Source organism: Xiphophorus maculatus, chromosome 20 (assembly GCF_002775205.1).
Source record: "Xiphophorus maculatus strain JP 163 A chromosome 20, X_maculatus-5.0-male, whole genome shotgun sequence".
NCBI lineage: Eukaryota > Metazoa > Chordata > Actinopteri > Cyprinodontiformes > Poeciliidae > Xiphophorus > Xiphophorus maculatus.
This window is the reverse complement of record NC_036462.1, coordinates 1,906,951-1,929,197: the sequence shown is the minus strand read 5'-3', so window position 1 is coordinate 1,929,197 and position 22,247 is coordinate 1,906,951. Positions and strand designations below refer to the sequence as shown.

The 22,247-nt window shown below is 38.7% G+C and overlaps 1 protein-coding gene across 3 annotated transcripts in view; it reads right to left on the bottom strand.

Moving 5' to 3' along the window:
- Positions 1 to 22,247, bottom strand: part of LOC102224592 (contactin-4) — a 228,829-nt gene that overhangs the window by 6,749 nt on the left and 199,833 nt on the right. For 2 of the 3 annotated variants that reach the window (XM_023325061.1, XM_023325062.1), the window contains exons 13-20: positions 15,120 to 15,295; positions 13,291 to 13,411; positions 11,828 to 11,986; positions 10,312 to 10,461; positions 9,680 to 9,750; positions 5,678 to 5,912; positions 2,419 to 2,534; positions 460 to 646 (exon numbers count right to left, since the gene is read on the bottom strand). In XM_023325061.1, the coding sequence (XP_023180829.1) occupies positions 460 to 646; positions 2,419 to 2,534; positions 5,678 to 5,912; positions 9,680 to 9,750; positions 10,312 to 10,461; positions 11,828 to 11,986; positions 13,291 to 13,411; positions 15,120 to 15,295 (1,215 nt within the window). The remainder of the gene's footprint in view (positions 1 to 459; positions 647 to 2,418; positions 2,535 to 5,677; positions 5,913 to 9,679; positions 9,751 to 10,311; positions 10,462 to 11,827; positions 11,987 to 13,290; positions 13,412 to 15,119; positions 15,296 to 22,247) is intronic. The other variant, XM_023325063.1, reaches the window with a different exon arrangement.

The following is a 22,247-nucleotide window of genomic DNA, read 5'->3' as shown; positions in this document are numbered from 1 at the left end:
AAGTGAGTGAGTTACAAAGAAAAAAATTACAGGGGTATTAAATAAACAAATAGATGCAAAAATTCAACTTCTTCTAAATACCCTGTTGGTGTTAGCACTTTAGCGTTAGTGCTTTAGCGCTAGTGCATCTAACATTTTAGCTAACTCTGCTAGTATTTTAGCACTGTTTGTTATGTTTAAGAACAACAGAAGCACATTAACTGTATAATGAAAGTACAACTTGCTAGGGAATCATTATCACCAAATATTATAGAAAAATAGATCCATGGACTTTTTCCAGACATTTTTTGCATTCAAATGTCAAGAATGTTAGAAAAGCACCACAAAAAACATGGAAATCTGAGTCTGGAAAAGTAATGTCAAGTTATGTCATTTTTAAAATACAAAATTAGTTGGAAATCTAAAAACTTTCGCCAAAGAACATGACATTCATGCTGATGAACTAAGTGTGGTACTTGCGTGGTTTTTTGGTGGTCACGTTGACGGTGGTGCTGGGAGGGCCCGTTCCGGCCGTGTTGTAGGCCCTCACTGAGATGTGATACGCCGTGCTGCCTCTTAAGCCGCTGATGATGCTGGACGTCTGATTCCCAGAGGTTCTTTGCACGCTGGCCGTCTCCTCCCGTTCGCTTCTACTCCAGTACCTGAGCTGAAAGGCAAACAGGGCAGAGCAGGGGCAGACGGTGAGCGCACCCTAAAAGCTTTCTGCTGCCACAGCATCAGCGGAGATCGAACTGAAAACAGAGACATGTGAACTCGACCGCATGAAAGATGTGAACCGGTCTGAAAACAGCAGCATGTCACAGCACAGGATGTGGTTTGGATGCTTTCTTTGTTTCGAATAAATCAATTAAAAAAACACATATGTAACGGGTTTCAGGTATACAAATGAAATTCTTGCTAAAACATGTTTAGTAATTGTCCTGTGATGGGTGGCTTTTGGCGCCCCCTACTGGTTGCCTGTAAATACGAAGGGAAACCGAAAATTCCACACAGTCTGTTCAGAGCTCTGCTGTGGTAAACCATCTAATCCGGTTCTCTTCTGAGTAGTATTGTGTTCTGTATGTTCAAAGGCTAACTTGGAGTTTTTTACAATACACAGAGTGACTAGTGGACCAGTAGAGAAGCTCACTGCGCTGTTCGTGTGTTGTTGTCCACTCATTTCAGGTAATAATGTTATATTAAATGTCAGTAATTTATGTGGTCAGTTATGTTTGCCAGTCTGTCAGTTTGTTTGTTAGTTGTTTCTATGACGACATGACGTGGCCGGCTTTATTTTCTGTGAACTGCCACAGGATGCTGTTAAGTAATTTAATAATTAATTTTGACGGCTCTCTGTATTTATTTTTCTAATTTATTTCATTTGTAAAAGAAAGACCAAATTGTATTAAATTCATTTTAAAGATGTATTATCAAAACCACTATACGATCATGTCAAAAAAATCTTTTTGTCAAAACTCACTGTAATAAGTATTTGTAAATAGCACAGTCTGTTCAGCGCTTTGCTGTGTTCACAGAGTGACTAGTGGACCAGTAGAGAAGCTCACTGCGCTGTTTGTGTGTTGTTGTCCACTCATTTCAGTAAATGGCATAAAATCCAACCAACTGGCCTCCACGTGTGCATGATGGGACGGGTATAGGAAGCTGTCACACATACACACCCAAACACATGCACAAAAAAACAATGTTTCAAAATGTAAGACTCAGTCATTTTAGATAATGTACTTGTTTGATAAAAGAGAAGCTAAAAAAAAATAAAAATAAAAAAAGCTTACACTTTTTAAAATTTCCACCACTTTATGCTATTCTTCCATATTCCCTTATATCAAAACATGTGTTTACATATTATAGCAATTTTATAACATTATATCTCATTTAGAAAACAATATTTTATACAAGAGTGCAACAAAGGAAAACAATCAAATAAAGGGCGACCAAAGGATTCCTGGTCAAGCCTCAAAATGCTACAAATACAAACTGTTTCTCAAGAATAATTTCTTTAAATTGTTTTTTTAATTCATGCAAACAAATGAATTATTTTTTTTCATGGCCTTGACTCCAACAATGAGAATAAGTAAAAAGACATGAACAAAGTGAGCCTGAAGCTGCTGTCTAAAACTGTTTTGTTGTGTGGATTAGAAGCTAACACTGTGTCCCTCAGAGTGTTGCATCACTACTCTAATCAGGTCCCGTTGCACTACTTAGGTAAGCAACAAGAGAAACACACTTAAACCCACAGGCTGGGGACCGGGCTCTACCATTATGCATGCAGCAAGCTATTATCTCACATGCCCAAGGTGCAGGAGCCTGAAACGCTCATCAATAATAGAGGAGAACAAGATTCAGCAGTGTTGGTCGCTGTATGCACGCTCTCACACACACACACACACACACACGCATGTCCAACGGGCCGGGTCTCACCTCATAGCCCAGCACTCGCCGCTTGCTGGCGTTCCAGGGCAGAGCCTTCCACGACACTTCCATCTCGGACGCAGAGAGGCTCTTGGCGCGGATCCTGGTGGGAGCTCTGCCAGGCTCTGGAGTTATCACATAAATAAATAATGTTTATTTATGTGATATTTTTATAAATTATCACATAAATAATGTCTATATATATGTATGTATATATATATATATATATAAATATATATATATATACTGTATATACACTGCTCAAAAAAATGAAGGGAACACTCAAATAACACATCCTAGATCTGAATGAAAGAAATATTCTCATTGAATATTTTGTTCTGTACAAAGTTCCATTTGCACAACAGCAGGTGAAATTGATTGTCAATCAGTGTTGCTTCCTAAGTGGACAGTTTGATTTCACAGAAGTTTGATTTACTTGGAGTTATATTGTGTTGTTTAAGTGTTCCCTTTATTTTTTTGAGCAGTGTATATATATATATATGTATATACAGAGTTAGCTTTTCAAAGCTAACTGTCCAGGACTGACGGTTAGCTTTGAAGAGGGAACATCCGAAGAGTTTCAAAGCCGCTTCCTTCCTCTATTGGGAACATTAAAACAAAATGGAAGTGGGGTCAAGTAGTCAACATGCTGAAAGAGAAAGAGCTGTAGTGTGTGTAGTTTTTGGAGCCTTTCTTTGCACATCCTCCGAATCTACAAATTATGGATCTGGTCAACCGGTCTCTCAATACAATTGATCAAATTTTCTCAACAAGAAGACTAGAGGGTGTGTCCCCTCTTGTCCTGAGGGGACACACCCGGTGGGATTCACCCTGGATTGATTACAGGATTTGTGCTGTTTGGAGCTTGTGGATTCCTGGCTTATCGACAAATTTGTGACTTGACTTGGCCGAACTAGCGAACACTCAGACTGTTGGTGTGGACAGACATGCAAGTTGGATGTGAGTCTTGCTGAGACTCGCAGCCCAGCTGAGGACTCAAAAACTCACTAATGGAATGGAATCGATCTTGGAGAAGTTGCTAGTTTCGGGTCAGTGGAACGACCAAACTAATTTGGACAAATGGGAACTGACATTTATCGGAGAGACTTTAGGGAAGATTGAAATTTATAATCTACCCGACCTAAGACATTTTGTATCTGAATTGGCTTTCCCCAGGTTGCCTTGGAAGCATATTTCTAATCTCCTTGAAGATATGTAAACATAACACTCCTTCCCACTTCACCCCCTCCTGTTATCCATGGAGCTGTGGAGCTGAGCGCCACAGCTCAGGAATGGATGTTGTTATCCATTCCTTGATATAAAACATCTTTATCGGACTTCTACCGGGAGACTGAGCACCGTGGTTTCATGGCCCTGTGATGTCACCGCCTTCACTCATGTCTTTGTTTTGCCCTTTGTTTTGTCTGAATGTTGCCATTTGCCCTAATGTGTCCTTTCCTCTTTTTTTATTTTATTTTGTTAGAAACTGTGTAGTACTCCCTATTTAAGAAAATGATTATTTTAGTTTATTAGTAATATTAGAAGTTGTGGAGTAATCACTATTTAGATCAATATTATACAGCCCAGAAATTGAATCAGATTTAGAATTAGAATTAGAATAACTACGAACTTAGAATCCAGAAATACTTAACAGGAACATTCACTACTTAGTTACTTTTATACTACTACTTTTTAGAAACTGTGACTAGTTACTTTTCACCTAGAAAAGGATTTAGAACAAACTTAGAATTTAGCTCATCTTTTAGAAACTGTGGAATATTCACTATCTGGACCAATACTACATCATCATTATTTAGAAACTGTGGAGTACTCACGTTTAACCCAGAAAAAGAATTAGATTAGTCACTCTTTAGCTTATTTTATCAGAGACTGTAGAGTACTCACTATTTAGAACCAGAGACCAGAAGCCCAGAGGATCAACATTGTTAGACTATTTTTTAGACTCTTGTTCTCCCAACCCAGAAATGGAATTAGACCAGAGGATACTTAGTAACCCTGAACAGTAGCAACTAGTTTACATACTTTAGATCAATATTAGATTATTTTTCTTTTGTTGCTCTTTCCTTTGGTTTGTTATTTTGTTTGTATTTCCTTTTAAATCCTGTAAAGCACTTTGTATTGCCTTGTTGCTGAAAACGTGCTATATAAATACAATTACCTTTACCTTTAGTGTGTATAGTGTGAGGATTCAGTTTCCCTGAGTCACTAAAGAGCCACATTTTCTCCAGCTACAACTGGAGCACAACCAGGGTTACACTCTCCACCTGCTTTCAGCATCTAGAAACTAAACTCTTTACAAAGTAGCTTGTGATCAGCAGGATTATAATAGTTTTTTTAAAATTATTATAGTTTAGTTTTATTTTGTTGTGACTTATTAAGTGATGATGTGTTGAGCAGGTTCACAGTGAGCTTCAGGAATAAAAAAGAAAAAAAAACACAAATCCCATTTATTCATTATGAATGTTCCAAATCACCATGAGTCATGTATTAAACAGAGATTAATTCAGTAAATGATTTGATTAACCATATTTTTGAGGTGTTAAACATTTTGAAGCTCACTGGACCACAGCTTGGCGTCCGCTCGGATTATTCATCCAAGCACTTACAAGAGAATCTAAGTGTGTATGGAAAGCAGTTCAAAGTGTTTTTCCTGTTCATATAATAGAACAATGTCATGGTTAATAACATCACACATCTAGCTTTGAGAGAGATGTGTGATGTTAGTCAGGGTTCTTGCAGGTTTAAGTAAGTTTTAAGACCTTTCAAAGAATTTTTAAGACCATTATAAATGCAATTTAAGACCAACACAAAGGATTCACATTAACATTTTAACAAAGAAACCTTATTATTGTTATCAATTCAGTTATGAAAAAAGATCCAAGTTTATTAAATAAAAGAGATTAAATTATCTCAGTACTAAAACAACCAACAGTTTTGCAGGCCTACATACAAACTCCTCTTACATACAGAATGTCTGAGCTAATCCCATTTAGCACCAAGTTCAGCTTCAAAGGTACCAGTTATAGGACAGGAGCTTCTCCAGAATGATCAAAAATAAAATATTAAGACTCGACAAAATGAAATTTAAGACCTTGAATGAAAATCTGGGTGTTCATAAGACTATTTAAAGCCATATATTATGTTTTGGTTTTTTTTAATAAACATTTTAGACTTTTTGAGATTCAGCAAGAACCCTGATTTGTGTCTGTTCCATTGGCCTGAGTAAAAGGAGTCTCCCTGTACACACCTTCCTCAGCAGAGTAGATGGTGGTAACCGGTCCAAACGGACTCTCCCCCTCGTTGTTGTAAACGCCGACCTTTACATGGAAAGGCGAGAAAGGCTGGATGCTCTCGTTTTTAAAGATGTATCGGGACGCCTCTGGGGACGGCACGGCGGCCTGCATCCAGCCCGTGGCCCCGTGAGGTCGGAACGCCACCACGTAGCCGAACCCCGGCCCATTCTGCAGCTCCTCTGGAACAGGCTGCAAGCAAACACACAACAACCCATCTGAACATCCGCTCTAAACACGGCTAATAAGCTTTCACTTTGTTTACTCCGCATGATTTGGAAATAAATACAGGTTGAGAGTAGAGGGGGTCATTTAAAGGCAGAGCCTGGCTTCAGATGTAACCTGCTGAACATGCCTGAGCTTTTACTGCACACATCCATTACACAGCACAGAGCACTCAGCGTCATCAGGTAAACTCAGACCCACTCTGATAACAAGACCTGGACATTCAGAGCTGCAGACTTTGTTCTGCTAAGTAAACCAACCCTCTACACCCTGCTAAAGGGTACAGACTTTTAAAAAAATGTGATTTTTGGAAAGGTTATGTGAAAACACAGGCTCTGGGCTCTTTATGATTTGTAAGTTCATGCTCTAAAAGTATTTTAGAACCTTTAGTCATATTTGTATCTTTTAGTATAATTTTGTGTAAAAGTATTTCAATTTAGATCTTTTATCTTTGCACTACCCTGAATTTACCAAGCATATACAATTTGTAAATAAAGTGACTTTTTTTTTTGTTACCCCTCCAGGGGGTCTTTTGTGGGCTCTAGTGTCCCTTATATGACAGTAGACTGACAGGAATGGGGAAGGAGAGGGGGGAAGACATGTGGCAAATGTCGTCGGGTCCGGGATTTGAACCCGCGACGGCCGCGTCGAGGACTCAAGGCCTCCAAATACGGGTCGCGCTAACTGCTACGCCACCACAGCACGCCCAATAAAGTGACTTTTAATGTGAGATGATAAACACGAGGTGTCCCACAGGGCTCCGTGTTAGGACTCTTTAAGTTTAGCTATGATGACCTGGAAGCTTGTTTTCAGCTTCCAGAGTTTGTCAGTGAAATTCAGGTACAAAACATTTTTAAAACTTCAATAAGTGAGTCAAATATAGATTTATTTGCTGTAGGATGTACATAAGACCAAAAGGCTTCTTAGATGCCTTAAGTTCGTTTGTGGTTAAGTTGTGTGTCCATCCATCCATCAGACTCTACTCTGACTCCCTCCCATTGTGTATGTTTGTCAGATTCTTGTTATTCTTATTTACCTATCTTTTTATGTATTGTAGATTATAGTTTGACTCATTTTTCTTCCATTTGCAGTATTCAAACAAGCATATATAAATTAAGCAAGAGGATTTTGGATTTAATTTTATACTGTATACTGTATCTGCTAAGATTCTATACTTTGATTTCCATTGATTATATCTAAATAAAACTAAAAGCTTTACACACTTGATCCAAAATTTGTTAATCAGTTCTCTCAATGTGTTAATAAATCTTTTCCTTGATTATGATGAGTTTTCATAGTTTTGTAACAGTTCTGATAAACTAAAACATTTCATTAGTTTTGTTGGCTTTCAGTGGCACTTACAGTACATATGATTTCATAAGTTCCTTTTTATTGTTGTGACTTCTTGCTTGAATACAACATGTAAATGTTTTGATCTCTATGGCCTTTTATTGTCACAGATAAAGACAAAACTGCTTCAATTGTTGACAAAAAAACACTTGTAATGGGTGAGTTACTGTTGTTGCCACTGTAAAAACAATACCAATAATTTTGTTATAATACTGCTACTCTAAATGTTGAATGTTTAGTTAAGAAGAAATTTCATATCTTAACTTAATGCACATGTGGCTTCATGCCATGATACCACACTGGAATCTTCCCAGCTTCTGTCAGTGGCTCATTCTTTCAGACATGTTTGGAGAATCAGTGGGTGACTCGGCACTGGATCGGAATTTAAGGAATCTGATGGGTGACCCGATACCTTGAGCTGTATATTCTGCTTAGATTGAGTCAAATGTAGGCAGGTCAATTAGTTTCATAATACAGACGGTTAGCAATTCAAAACTTAAATTAGAGGAATTTTCTCAATTGAAAAACAGAGCAATATTGCATTTTGCTGCTAAGTGGGGGGAAAAATCGAACAACAGGAACACAAACAGTGAATTAAATGACCTTTCAGAGGAGTTCTGGTAAAACATTATGAAGGAAGAGGTCAGACCCTCCTGGCCAACCAGTTAAAGTAACAAAAGGAAAAATTATATTTTTGGTCCTGTTTTCTTTTTCTAATAACTAAACTGCAAAGAAATCTGTAAATCAAAGTGTTGTCATTTGTAAAACACTGTTAATTTGAATGTAAATTTAACTAGATTAGAGTTAATGATGCTTTTAATCTTCCTGTTTGATTAATGTGCTACTGGCTCCTTTTTCAAGTCAGAGACTATTTTGTTACAAACTCACATTTACCAAACTGAATCAAGCTCGTCCTCGGTCTCCTCAGCAAACTACCAACATTCTGTTTTATATTTTTTCACCTTGATGTACATCTGGATGCTTTGACTTACCTGTTACTTTGCTGCTAGTACACCAGAAATTGTTGTTTATTTTCTATTCTATTCTATTCTATTCTATTCTATTCTATTCTATTCTATTCTATTCTATTCTGTTCTATATTAGGACCTTGTATTGACTACTAATCATTATTGTCATTTTTATTGAACACTTTTTTTTTACACTATACATATTGTGGTTTACAAAGAGGACCTCCAGAGTTTTTGAATAGGTACAAAGAAACATATATAAGAAAAAAACAAACTCCTGATTTATAAATAATGCAGAGGTAGAAATGAAATAATGTCTCCCAAAATTATATTAGTTACTCATGTAGACCCAAATTGTAAGAAATCTACAGAGAGGTCCATTCATTATAGTAACACCATTTATGCCTATCTCTACATGTTAGCATAACCCAGCCATAACCTGAACTTAATTCACACCAAACCTCTAACTATAACCTAAAAATTGGGGTGTGATGTATTGTGACTTGGCTTTGGTCCCCATAAGGCCTACTGCCCTTCAGAAGGATAGTAAATGTACAAATTAGGAAACTTGGGTCTAAGTTACCTACTTGGACCCAACAAGTAGGGTCCAAAGTGAATGGAGGATTTAAACTCCATTCACTTTAGTAACTGCATTTATTACTAACCCAGACATTGTCCCACACCTTAACCATTACTATTATGTTCCTAACCTTAGCCAAAACCTAATTCACACCATACCTCTAAACATGAACCTTAACCCTAAACAAGGTAGTCCACTGTATCAAGGACTGGAATTTGGTCCACCAAAGGCCCATTGTTATTCAGAGGGTTAGAAAATATGCCCAAAATGGATTAGGATGACTAAGAAAGAACACATATACCCACAGGCTTGTATTTGTGATCATATTAGGACATTGTATTTACTTCCATTCATTTTAGACCCCAAAATTTAAGTCTAGCAACTTTTCATTCCTCCTTCCGGGTCAAAAGGAAAAACACCTAAAGAATTTCCCTGGTTGATGACGGGCAGCTTTGTTAAGCAGATGCTTTACTATAATGGAGCTTTTGTGTTTGGAAACATCAGCACTGATTCTTTGTGCTGAATAAACAGAAGCAATTTGAATGCCAGCTGGTAAAACACAAAGGCAAGACACAAAAGGAAAATTATCTAGAAACAAAAAGTTGTGACTTTGAACAAACTATGACTTTAATTATCTCATTGAAACCTCAAAAGCATTTTTCTCTCCCCCTTGGGGGTGACAGCTGCAGTTATTGCCTCTGTGTTCTTAAAAATGAAACGCCATACATTAGGCCGTTCACTGGTTATTAATGAAACAGGGGCCTGCACCCAAAGAGAGTAATGGCGTCTGGCGGCCTCCTCCATGGGTGAGAGGGTTCCTGAGAGAGCTTGCTTACCTCCCATGTGATGACTAATTCGGAGCGACTGCCTCCTCCTCCGCTCACATTAGCCGGTGTGACCTTCGGAGCTGTGGGGGGGAAACAGATCGGCTCAGCCACCTTGGTACTCTAAAGGAAAACTTCAACATTTTCTGTGTTTTTTTTTTCTAAGCAGTAAACAACGGCAACTTCCTTCAGCTGAGGAGTCCAGCAACAATAAAAGATGCAGGAAAAGTAGCAAAACATTGGAAAATAGTTAGTCGCTTTTAAAGGTGGGTTATGTTCTGCATGCATCTGCATGATAAGGACTTTTAAAATAGGTTATACTCATAGAAGTTCAATAAAGTTCTGAAAACGCAACATTCCCACTTGTATTTACGGTTTTATTTCAAGGTCAGTCCATATATAGATTTTCAACAATATTCAAATGTTTGCATTTAAAATGCATCACTTTTTTTTTTTAAATTTAAAAAAATATGGAATTATGAAAGTCATTTGCTTGCTTCAAAGCTTTCTGCCATCTGATTTTTGCAACCGTTTTTGATCATTTCTCAAACCTATACATAACTTTTAGTCCAATTTATCAAACCACATGTTCTCACGTTTTAATAGACCTACACCGAAACAGACTTTTCTGAAGCACAACATACTTGTGCTCTTTGTCCTTGCTTGTTTGGACGGCTTGCTGGGCTCGCCGGTCCCGACTCTGTTGCTCGCCAGAACTCGGAACTCATACTCCACCCAGGGGCTCAGCTCTGTTACAGCAGCGGTCAGCTGGTGGCCCCCAACCACCTCAGGAACTGGCAGAAAACACAGAGGGCCTCCAGTTAAAACGAGCTAAAAGAAAATTGGCACATTCTAAAGATTTTTCATTTAAACATTTAAATCTTTTTTATGCAACACTGAAAATGCACAGAAAGATGTAAATAATCAAATAATTATTTTTTTAAAAAATAAAATGCCTAAATGCAATAGCAGCAATTCTTTACGCTTGTTCATTTGTGCCAAAGGATGCTTCTGCTGCTAACAACATGTGCAAAGCTCATCCCTTTCTGCTTCACTTAACATCAATACGACATAGGGCTGATCTGCTGGTTAATTTTTGGATTAGCTGATTAATAAATGGACAGCAAAAGATGATTAAGTGGAGATTTTCTTGTACAGAATCTGATTGAGGTGAAGCTAAACTTTGCTACTTGAGTAGTTTTGGGTAGAACAGATTTACAGACTAAGGGTTTTTTAATCTTAATTGCAAAATGTATCTACTTTTTGCACAGTTTTGGCTTAATTACTGCTTTGAGTAGGTTGTTCTTTCAGCAAATGGCCTGTTTAATTTTAAATTAGTTGACTATTATTTCAATAATTAATTCATCACAATTAATCCGATTAGTCGTTTCAGCTTTGCTATATGCCTTTGTGTGCAGTTATGTGTATGTTAAGATTTGAAAGTACCTTTGCAAAGTATCAACACCACTTGGAACATTTCAGCCACAAGCTTAGATGCTTTTTTGGTGGATTTTATGGAACAGACCACCAGGTAGTAAAACACAACTGGGAAGTGGGAGGAACAAATAAATCCTGCAGATACATGAAAAATTATACAGAAATGTAATCCCAAAATCTAGCATGATTTCGTAAGATCTGTGTTAAATGTGTGCAATTACCACAAGACACAGCATATTTTGTGCAAATAGAGATGAGTGCATTAAAGGTAACAATATCTTTCTCCACCTAGTGTTCAACTTGTTCTTTAATATATGAATGAGGGACTGCAGATCCAAGAGTCCAGGAAGAGTATCTCAGATACTCAGAGTCCATCATGTGCAAAAAAAAATCTATCAATAAAGGAGGGTATAAGGTGTAGGATAAAAGCACATTATACCAATAATGCATGAATAGTAAGGGTCCCATTAAAAGAATGTGCTATATAACTACACTATCATATTACAGCCTTGGCAACATGCTTTTTCATCAGGAAGAGATCCATGTTTCAGGGCTCCCAGGAGTCCAATAATACAGCGGTCAATGATCCCGGCAACCATAGTGCGCCATTTGGTGCCGGAGCAGGAAATTACACCTCTAATATTTTCCCAGGGCCGAGCAGAAACCACGAGCAGAGCCCTCGTCAGGACTGGAGGAGGCCACGGCTGGTTGGAGAGAGCTTACCTGTGGTGACAGCCTGCCACCCCAGGGAGAACGGTGTCCTGGCCTGGATGGTGTACGCCGTAATTGGACTGTGATTATCGGGACCGGGCCTCCAGGACAGAGAGGCCGTGGTATCTGTGATTTCTTCTACTTGGATGCTGGTGGGGGGGCCTGGGGGACCTGATGGATGCCGTAGTCAGGCAGGGAGATAACGATATATAGAGAGAGACAGAGAAGAGGGGAGATGTGGGTAAGGAAATGTAAATCGGGAGGAGTCAGAAAGATGGGAGGTTTTAGCACCGGCGGCAATGGCAGCAAAGTCAGTTCAGCGTGAACCCTTTGGGAGACGTTCGCTCTAATTAGATTGTAAATTTTCTTTAAGTCTTGAACAGAGAATCTTAAACTTGCCAATACTTTACTTCTTTATTAGTGGATAAACCATGCATAATTAAACTATTTAACAAAGTCTGAAGGGGGTTAAAAGGGCAATATTATGTGCTTTACAAATGTTTTTGATGAGGGAAGAACATTATGACATGATGTAAAGCTCAACAAAAGTTGATTTTACATCATACAATAATTTATATTATTATCTCATTTATTGCAAATAATTTCTTATCATTATGAGAGTTTTGATTAATCGTTGAAATAATGAATAATGTCTAACCCCCTTTGTCCCCCTCCTCCCCCCTAAAAACTGTCCGTATTGTCAGGATTGTTGGTTTTGCTATTTTCTCGACTGTTTGTTCAACAAAAGCATCAATAAATATCAATAAAATTTAACATTCAGTCTACTTGTAGAAATCACACTTCTTCATGTGACTGGTGTCTAAAAAGGTATTATTAGAAATGGGAATGCTTTATTTCCCACAATTTAAGAATAGCGCTACAGTTCTTATAGAATTGTAAAGCTATAGTTGCTATGACATGCTCCCTGCATTTCCATCATCCATAGATCTGCACAAATTGAAATTACGAAAATAATATTGCTCAAAGAAGTCACGTGATCAACAGCCGGGTGTTACTACTAGTGGAAAAGATAAAGAGATAAAGAACTTGTAGGAGGATGACGGCTTGTTTTAGTGTTTTCAATGTGTGTCACCAACTGTGATTCCCCAAAATGCCACATTCAGTCACTCCAAAGTAGGCGGGGCTTGTCGCTCCAACGCCTGAATAAAATGCCGACGTCTCCTCTGATTGGCTGGTAGATGATGAGTGCAAGCACCATGGACAAATTATGAATATATAATTCAAAACTATATATGAATGTATAACTGTTTAACTGATGTATAACAGTTTACATCCGCCCCTGCAATGACTTTTAATGACTTATCGCATGAACAAGTTTATTCATTCATTTTAATTTAATTTCTTAATTAAGCTTCCTAAAAAAAAGATCTAATAAATATTTAGCACATTTATTGTTACCACAACAGTTCAGCCAAATACTGTGAAACAATTTAAGTCCATATTCCCCAACTTACCTCGGACAACCAGGTCCACTGCTATGGAGATGCTGTCCACCTTGGTCTGCACGGCGCATGTGTACTTCCCTGCGTGCCCCAGCTGGATGTTCCGAATCATAATGTCCCCCGCCGAGTGCTGCTGTCATTTAGCGCACACACAAAAAGCAGACACACCTCCATAAGCATGGCTGTAATCCTGCAACTACTGAAATTAAACAAAAATACAACAACAAAAACAACCCCTGACAGCACCGGCCTCAGGAAGAAAGCTCATTTCATACTTGTGTGTGTGTCCTGAAAAATAAATCTATAAATCCACACATGGGGCCTCTCTCCTCTTACTTTCCAAATGGGACATGGGAGTGCCGCTCTGTGCATTTACTTCATCTGCGTAATTACAGAAATGCACTTCCTCTAGCAGTCTTATTTGGACTGTAGAATGTTATATGAGCAGCCTAATGGCTGGTCTGCTTCTTAGTTCTTTAAGAGAGCCTTTCATTCTGTCTCTAATTACTATTCCCACTCCTACATTATCATTTCATCAGAGTGGAGCTGAGCAGGTTGAGTAATAAATAGAAGATGGCTGAAAGCTGTGGCACAATAATGGTGGGAATTCAGAGGAGTGGCCAAGGGCTTAATCAATGTAAGTGGAGATGAAGAGCCATTTATTAAGGTGCCGAGACTTTAAAGCACGCTCCAAGAAACCTAAAATTATTACAGAAACTAAAAAGCAAGGCGAATGTGTTTTAAGTTTTTCTTTATTTCTCAAACTGGGCGTAGATAAAGAAACCTTGAACTTATTTGCTACATACAGAAAAGAAAATGCCACTGTTTTGATGAGCTGTGAGTTGGAGACCTTTGTAAAGTGTCCACTGCGAGTGTTTGCAGGGTGAGTATGTAAATTTCATTTTAAAATTAGCCAGAGGCAGCAATTTTCTGTCCATAAATAATATACTTGATACAAACATTCCCTCTGCACTGCAGCTGAATTTATTACGGTCCTGCTAAAGGAAGCAGTGAATGGACCAATGAATCTTCGGAGTCACCTCTCAACCTTTATTCATTGAAGTCTCTGAAGGCAGCTGGGGAAAAAAATAAATCAATATCTTTTATGTCCTGGGCTCCTGTCAGAGCACAGGGGAGCCAATAAAACGAGGATTCTTCCAGAAACCTCAGGGAGCTTTGTGTTCTTGATTAGCACTTTATCTAACAAACAGTGGGGAGATGCTAGCTAGCTAAAAACTAGCTATTAGCATGGAGGAATGCAGGCATGTGGGAACAGAACTTTGCAGGGAGGAGAAAGGAAAACTTCTTTCTCTATCAACACTCACTGGGTTACTGATACAGTAATCTGAAGCTTAAGTTATTTGTGATCATAAGAATTACATTCTTTCTTAAAAGTAGAGGTGGGCATTTATTGTATTGTTTATCAATTATCGTGATAAATTTCTTATCATGATATGAGATTTGAGTTATTGTTGTTACAATAAAATTCCAATTAAACTCCAAAACTGTCCTTAGGACTGATAGTTTTACTGTGTTTCCATTGCTTGTTCAATAAATCATCAATAAATACCAATACATTTTATAATACAGTTACAGTGTGCAGCTTAGTGGTACAAGTTACACTTCTTTATGTGACTAGACAAGCACATTACAAACAGGAATATTTTTCAAGGAAACTATTTGTGTGAGTGTGACACACAGTCACAGCTAAAAAAAAAAGATCTAATAACTATTTATTATCACCACTTTTATCGTTTTCACAGTAGCACCATCAAATATCGTGATACAGCCTGAAGTCCATACTGCCCACTCAAACAATCAAAGACAGATTGTGGACTTACGCCTCCAACTTTTTCGAAGAATCCGCCGTTGCTCCCAAAGTGGATGAGTTGCTCATTGAAGAACCAGGTGAACTTGAGCTCCAGAGATGGGTCGTGGCTCACCTGACAGGGCAGGACCACGCTCTCCCCGACAGTGATGTCCAGCGTTGTGGGCTGCGTGGTGATGATGGTCGGCTCTGAAACACACAGTCAGGCACGTTTCATCAAACCTCTCCATTCCCTTTTTTTTCTCTTTTCTTTCTTTGCACTACGGTGACAGAGACAGCTGAGCCACTCCATCATTCTTATGGATGTGTCAGACTCAGTTCATAGAGGGATACGCAGGAAGGAGCGCACAGCAAAACTCAGACTGCCCGGCTACAATAAGCGGAATTAGTTTCAGCCCGGGCTCGTCTCTGTCGGGACTCCAAGAAGTGTCGTTCCTAAATCTGGGAAGCGGCCATGTGTCACTGTCAGCCTCAGCCTGGAACTCTCCTCCACTGGCTGTGAATTCCCTGAACGCACCGCAAAGGAAAAGCAGTAAACAGCAATCCCTCTAATCTCCGCTGCTCTGCTTCCAGGTCTGCAGTAGCACTACCTTTCCAACACTTGGGAATAAAGCAAGTGTCCCTTATCTGCACTTGTCTGAGAGCAGCAGAAGAGGAGTCTGTGAAGACATGAGAGAGCTGAAATGAGAAGGTGAATCTTTGTTCTTTGGAGTGCACGGCACCTGTCTCCCTCTTGGGGGTGCTGTGATTACTTGCTGGAAATTGCAACTCTGAGCACACAGACACATGGAGTAAATCAACCGTGGCGAATGACTCTGGTGTGGAAAGTGCCGGCAGTGCGGATCTCATTCAGCGTGGATACGACACCTTCTTTCTGGTGACTCCTTCTCTCACACGCATGTTTTTAATGTGATTCATCTCAGTAGACAAAATACCATCAACAGGCAGCTTTTCGTAGCCCACGCAATAAAAACATCAGCAACAGGTATGCTCCTCCATTAGAGGGACATAGTGGATGATGGAGCTGCAGCTAAAGTGGTGTAGTACCATAAAAAGACAAATTCAAGGCTTCTGTGGAAACTATTGTCTGCCTTCGTTGTGAATGCTGGGTACGTCCTGTAGAACAAGAACTCAAGAAAAAATAAAAAGAAGTAAAAAAAAAAGCTAACGAGCATAATTCTTTAGAAGAATGTGTCACAATCGTTTTTGGAGAGATTTTAGCTCGAAATGATGTGAGGGAAAGAAAAGCAAAGGAACCACAAGGCTTGAGAAGTGTCTGCAGCAGAGAAAGGCTAATGGCTAACAGCTAGCAAGTCAAAAGGTCAACCCCTCTATTTATAACACGTCCCAAAAATGCTTTCTAAAAAATATCTATCTTCTCTTTCAGAGGTCATCTAGTTAGTTTGCAGGTTAACACACAGACAGGTCAGGAAGAAAGTCGTGATTTTTTCCTGAAATCACAACTCACACAAATCACAAGATGTTCTGAAAGATGCTCTGAACATTTTTCAGAGCTCTGTTGAATCTGTTTACCATGAAAACCTATATATGTTTTCATTACAAATATTTTACAAAGAATGACTAAGAATTAAAGGAATATACTTGTAAAAAGGTTGCAAAAGTATATGGAAACTGAATGTATTAAACTTGTTTTGGTTTTAATATCTGAAATACCACCAATCTGATCATGTGACCTCTCCAGCTGTTTTACTCTTTTCTTTTTTCACTCTGTGCCGTTAGTTGATGCCATCAAGCTTGCTTAGCTGACCTTGAGAAATGAATCGGCTAAAGCCTCTCCTCTGCCTACATCCCCCAGAATGCTGTGCAGTTCTGGATTGGAGTTCTATTGGACGTATTTTCTGCTGACATTGATCATGTGTTCATCCCAATAATTGCTGTTATTGATTTATTGTCCAGCTCAAATTAAACCTAAAAACAAAACTTATTTTTTTATTAACTGAAAAATCTAAAGATTTCTTCAGTAAGCATTACAAGAACAAGCAGCTTCAGTTTAAAGAGCCATATTGTGCTGAACCAAAAGCAAAGTAAGACACTTGGAGTTGTAAAGGTTGCTGATCCCTGACATAGCAGCACATGAGGTTGGCAGTGTCATGCTGTGGTGATGCTCCTCTTCAGCAGGACAGCCAAGCAGGTTGAGAGTTAACAAGAAGATTGATGGAGGTAAAAGAAGGATAATCCTGTAAGAAAAGCTGGGCTGGGCGTTAACATTGCAATGGGCTAGATCAGGGGTGGGCACTCCTGGTCCTCGAGGGCCGGTGTCCTGCAACTCTTAGATGTCTCCCTGGTCCAACACACCTGAATCCAACAGCTGAATCTCCTCCTAAGTGCAGTCAAGTTCTCCAGAGTCCTGTTAACGACCTCATTATTTGACTCAGGTGTGTTGAAGTAGAGATGCATCTAAAAGTTGCAGGACACCGGCCCTCGAGGACCAGGAGTGCCCACCCCTGGGCTAGATCAAAGCACATTTGTGTGTTAGAAAGTCCTAGTCAAAGTCCAGGCCTCCTGTAAATCTAATTGGGAATCTGTGGCAAGACTTAAAAGATTTCTCTAATCTTGAAGCAATTATGCCGACAGAAAGTGACAAAACTGGAGACGTACACTAAGAACCTCATTAGTGGTGATTTCAGTGAAAATATTAACTCTAGCTTTATTTACAACAACAACAAAAATAAACCATATATGATTCTCCTTTCATTTCTCTAGTCGTTTGCTAATTTGTTTTATCCTATCACATAAAATCACAAACAACTACACTGAAGTTTCTGGTTTGAACATAATGTAAAAAACCTTAGGAAACTTTCACAATGCTCCTTGAAAACACTGAATACCAAATACCTTAATAGCCTGGTTTAATACCTTGTTCACAACACTGACTCTTTCCATGTTGACTTCCAAAGTGTGTATTCTTTAACGACCTCCCGGGATTCACTCTGACGACAGTAGAAATTTCCCTGCTTATTATCTTCCACCGTCATCATTGTGACATATTACGTGCACAACCCAGGCTGGTTACTGGAGCTCAAGCTACGCTGTTGAGCGTAATTTGATTCATTCCCGTCTTGTATAATGCCTTGTTACCTGCTGCCACTGTAAACAAGCGGATAGCGACCCATTCACTTAGCAGGGTCAGGACCAGACAGGACAGAGGGGCGTTAATGCACAGTGACAGGCTGGGTGGCACCTGAGGACAGCGCTAAGGCACCTGACCAGTCCTAGACGAACCACAATCTGATCCAACTATAGACAGATTATTTCTTTGTAAGCACAGCAGATGCAACTTGACTGTAGCAAGAACCGGTCGGCCTTTAAACTCTCTCTGTTATCTTGCTGTTTTAAGATTAGCTAGCATGTTGTCAGCGTAGTACAACTGTTTATCACAGCCTGATAAAATAAGTTATTTTAACAAATTAGCATTAGTGAATTAGATGCGTCTTAATGACCCGTCAGCATTAAGTTCAGGTGAGTTGATAAATGACAAAAGAAAATAGTCCAAAGGTCAGACATTACTTAGTAGCAATATTAAAGCACACAACGTTTTGGAAATTAAACAGTGTGTATTAAAAGCACATTAAATTCAAATGAATCAATAGCTATAATGTTTGCATTGCTGTGACAAACATTTCTGCATGTAAGACATTTTGGAGAAGTTTGTTGTGCTGTACCTTGTAAAATCACTCCTTGTTTCACATTTTCTCACCTAGCTGGCTCAGGTAGCTAGCACTAGTGCTAGAAGCAGTTCTCAAAGACACATGACTATCCAGTGGTACTTCCTCCCCCGAAACATGTGCAAAAGCAATGAAAACACAACTGGGCAATAGGATGCACCTATTTTCTGTTTAATTTCCAGAAACCTATACCACCTACATTTCAAGCTTTTCCCTCATGATATCTAAGTTGATTATACCTCTGCCAAGAGTCATGCATAAAATCCCGTTTCTGCTTCAAGAGTTCTGAACAATAACCAGATAGAAGGTATTGATGTTGATACAAACTTATTTGGTGAAGGAGACTGGATTCAAACCAATGCATGACACGACAAAGCTCGAAAGCGGAAGACCCTAGTCGCGCTTGATGTTTACATGAGTGAAACTTGAATCAGAGCTCGGTGTTATTCTAAAGCCAACGGCTTTCTGAAACTGGCTCACAGTGGGACGCTCAGGGAAACGGCTGAACAATAAATAAGGACTGAACGGCAAACAGTGCCAGCTAACTGTTACGTAGCGACTCCTAGCTCCATACTGAGATGCACTGACAGGCCTCATGTGGGCCGTTTCACCACAATGCCTTATGAATAATACTCCTCTGTTCTAATGGACTGCAGCTGTAATGCATTACTCTTATGGGCAACAATAGCATGTACACTGACTCAGAAAATGTATTTACACACCTAGAGTTGCAGTCCCCATTTTGTCACACTGTGTGTTTTACTGTGCTAAACCAACACAAAGTGGTGTGAAGTAAAAGGTGCATGAGAAAAAAGAGAGAAATTTTACAACTAACATCTAAAAAGTGTCTTATGCATTTGTATTCAGCTCCACTAACTCCATTCAGGTCGTTGGGGTATGTCTCCACCAGTTCTGCACTGATGGATTCAAAGTCATTTCCACTGGATGGAGAGACTCAATGAATCTCCATGTTAACTAGGTCTGACATGACAACAAATTTCCCTAGACAATAAATTGTCTCTGAAGTTATTGTGATAAATGATAATATTGTTGTTTTTAGAACATTTTCAAGTGATATAATAATGATTTCATAATAATGCAAAAACACATTCTCAAAGATTCATAAATTTTAAATTCTACAGAACATTTAACACTGGAACTGGAAGACATTTTAAATATCTTCCAAAATGTATTTCTTGTTATTTAACCATAAAGACCAGATTTGTGGAGTCTTTAGATGCAGACCCATTCAATAAATGAGGATATTATTGAAAAGTCTATATTTATTTGATGAACTTTACTAATAGAAACACCTTATATAGATTAATTACATGCTGATAGATGTTTGAAAGACTACTTCTGTTAATTGTGATTTTTTCCCCCCTACAGTTAATAAAAACATGGTATATAAAATTTGAATATTACAACAAACCAATAAAAAACTTATTTAATACAGAAACATAGCCTAAATGAAAAGTATGTTACTTAAAGGTTGTCAATTTCCAAAAGGTTCTTTATTAGTTACAGTGAACATCTGAACTACTTTGTGGAATGTAGTTTTGCAACAAAACTCTTCTTTAAATTTATCCTCTGAGTTCATTGGTCTCAATCGTGTTCTCTAACCAACCCTATAAGGCCATCACAGAACATCTGTATTTTTATCACAGAATCCACATAAAATGTTTTGAAGTTTGTGCTCAAAGCATGACAAAATGGGAAAAGGCCCCGTAGTTTCCTCCTGCCGGGAAAGTGGTTTGAGGTCATAAGAATGGAATGACGAGGGCATGGCAAAGTCAAAGACCTCGATGGGCTGCTAGGTCCTTTAAACTAACACTCATGCTATCGCATCCAGGTTGAAGACAAACTAAAAGTTGTACAGAAAAAAATGTTTCGCTGACAAGTTAAAAGCTTTTTTCTTCAAAGGTTCAGCTGCATCTGACAGCAGAGTGGAGGCTGAAGTTCAAATCATCTATTTCAATGTAATCCACTGCAATAATTTGGCATCACTTTAGTGATCACTTTAGTGATGCCAAATTTCTTGGTGTTATCATTTCATCTCTAAGCAAAAAGAGATGAATATTAGAAGAAAAATTCAGCTTTTAATTTCCCTCGTTCAGTCTGCAGTCCAGTGCAACACATGCTCACCTGTTTCTGATCCCCACTCGTTTTCTCCAAATCCAATCAAACAACTTCTCAGGACAAGATTTCACTAGAAAAAATCCCTTGTCTTCTGCACTGCTCTGCAGATAGATACAAGACCCTTCCTGCACTGTAGTCACTGAGTGTTCAGTGGCACATCTGTACCAACCTGCTGGTGATTACTGACAGATGGCTGCTCATTATTTTTCTATGTGGCTGTCAGGAATCCCACAACGCATTAATTTCACATCGTTGCTGCCATTCAACATGGATGACAGGGTGCGCTTGGAAGGCAAGAGCTCGAATTTAGTATTGAGCCGTTATCGAATGGCCTGGCGCTTGGGTTGTTTTTCTAATCCATGAAAGGGATCAGTGTGTAAACTAATCAAAGCATCTTCGGTCTGATGTCTTCAAGAAACAAAAAGGGAGCAAACAGCAACAAGCAGGGCCATTTCACTGGGATCTTTGAAATGTGCGTGTGCATGCGTGTGTGGGGGTGTGCAACCCACAATTATAAAATTCACTTTGCACAAAATGAAGACTATACTAAATTTTATTTCAAATGTGGCTAAGTTACAGCAAATGACACACACACACGTTCTAATATATACGTAAACCCTGTTAGGACCTGAGTAAATGGCCTTTAGCAAGTTAGAGAGAAACTACAGTTTCTATAGCTATTGATGAGCTTCTGTCATAATTTTAGTCAGATATTTGCACCTTCTAGGAAAAAATAGCATGACTTACTGTATGTAAATGTGGTGATTTCTGAAATTGGCCCAACTTTTGAGGATAGTCTATAAATTTTCAGAAGGATTCAGCTTAAGTCTTTGGAGAAACCAAGAAACCTTCAAAAACAGTTTTGATGGGTGTTTTAAAGCATTGTCCTTTTGAGGAACTAACTTTGTCCAAGTTTCAACCATCTGACCCAAATCGTTGTCCTCCAAAGAAAGCAAATTGGTTTGGACAACCAGGAGGAACCAAAGAATTATCCATGTTCAAGGTCGGCAAAGTAATTTCTAACATGCTGACCAAAACTGGTTTTGGAATGGATAAGCAGCCTATGCTGAACAAAACCTCAACTCTATTAAAAATTTGCGCAATGCATTTAAAAGCTGGGTAGACGTTTACCAGGACTTTGCTGATGGCCATAAAATATATGTTTTGTCTCTACAGCTTGCTAAAGCACATTTTTCCTAATAGTACTGTGGATGTTTTGCATCCACAAAACATCCACAGTATGTTGTACTTGAGTTATAAAAGTCAAGTTATAGTGTGTGAGTTATAGAAATGTCAAGATTCGAATTTGTGAACTA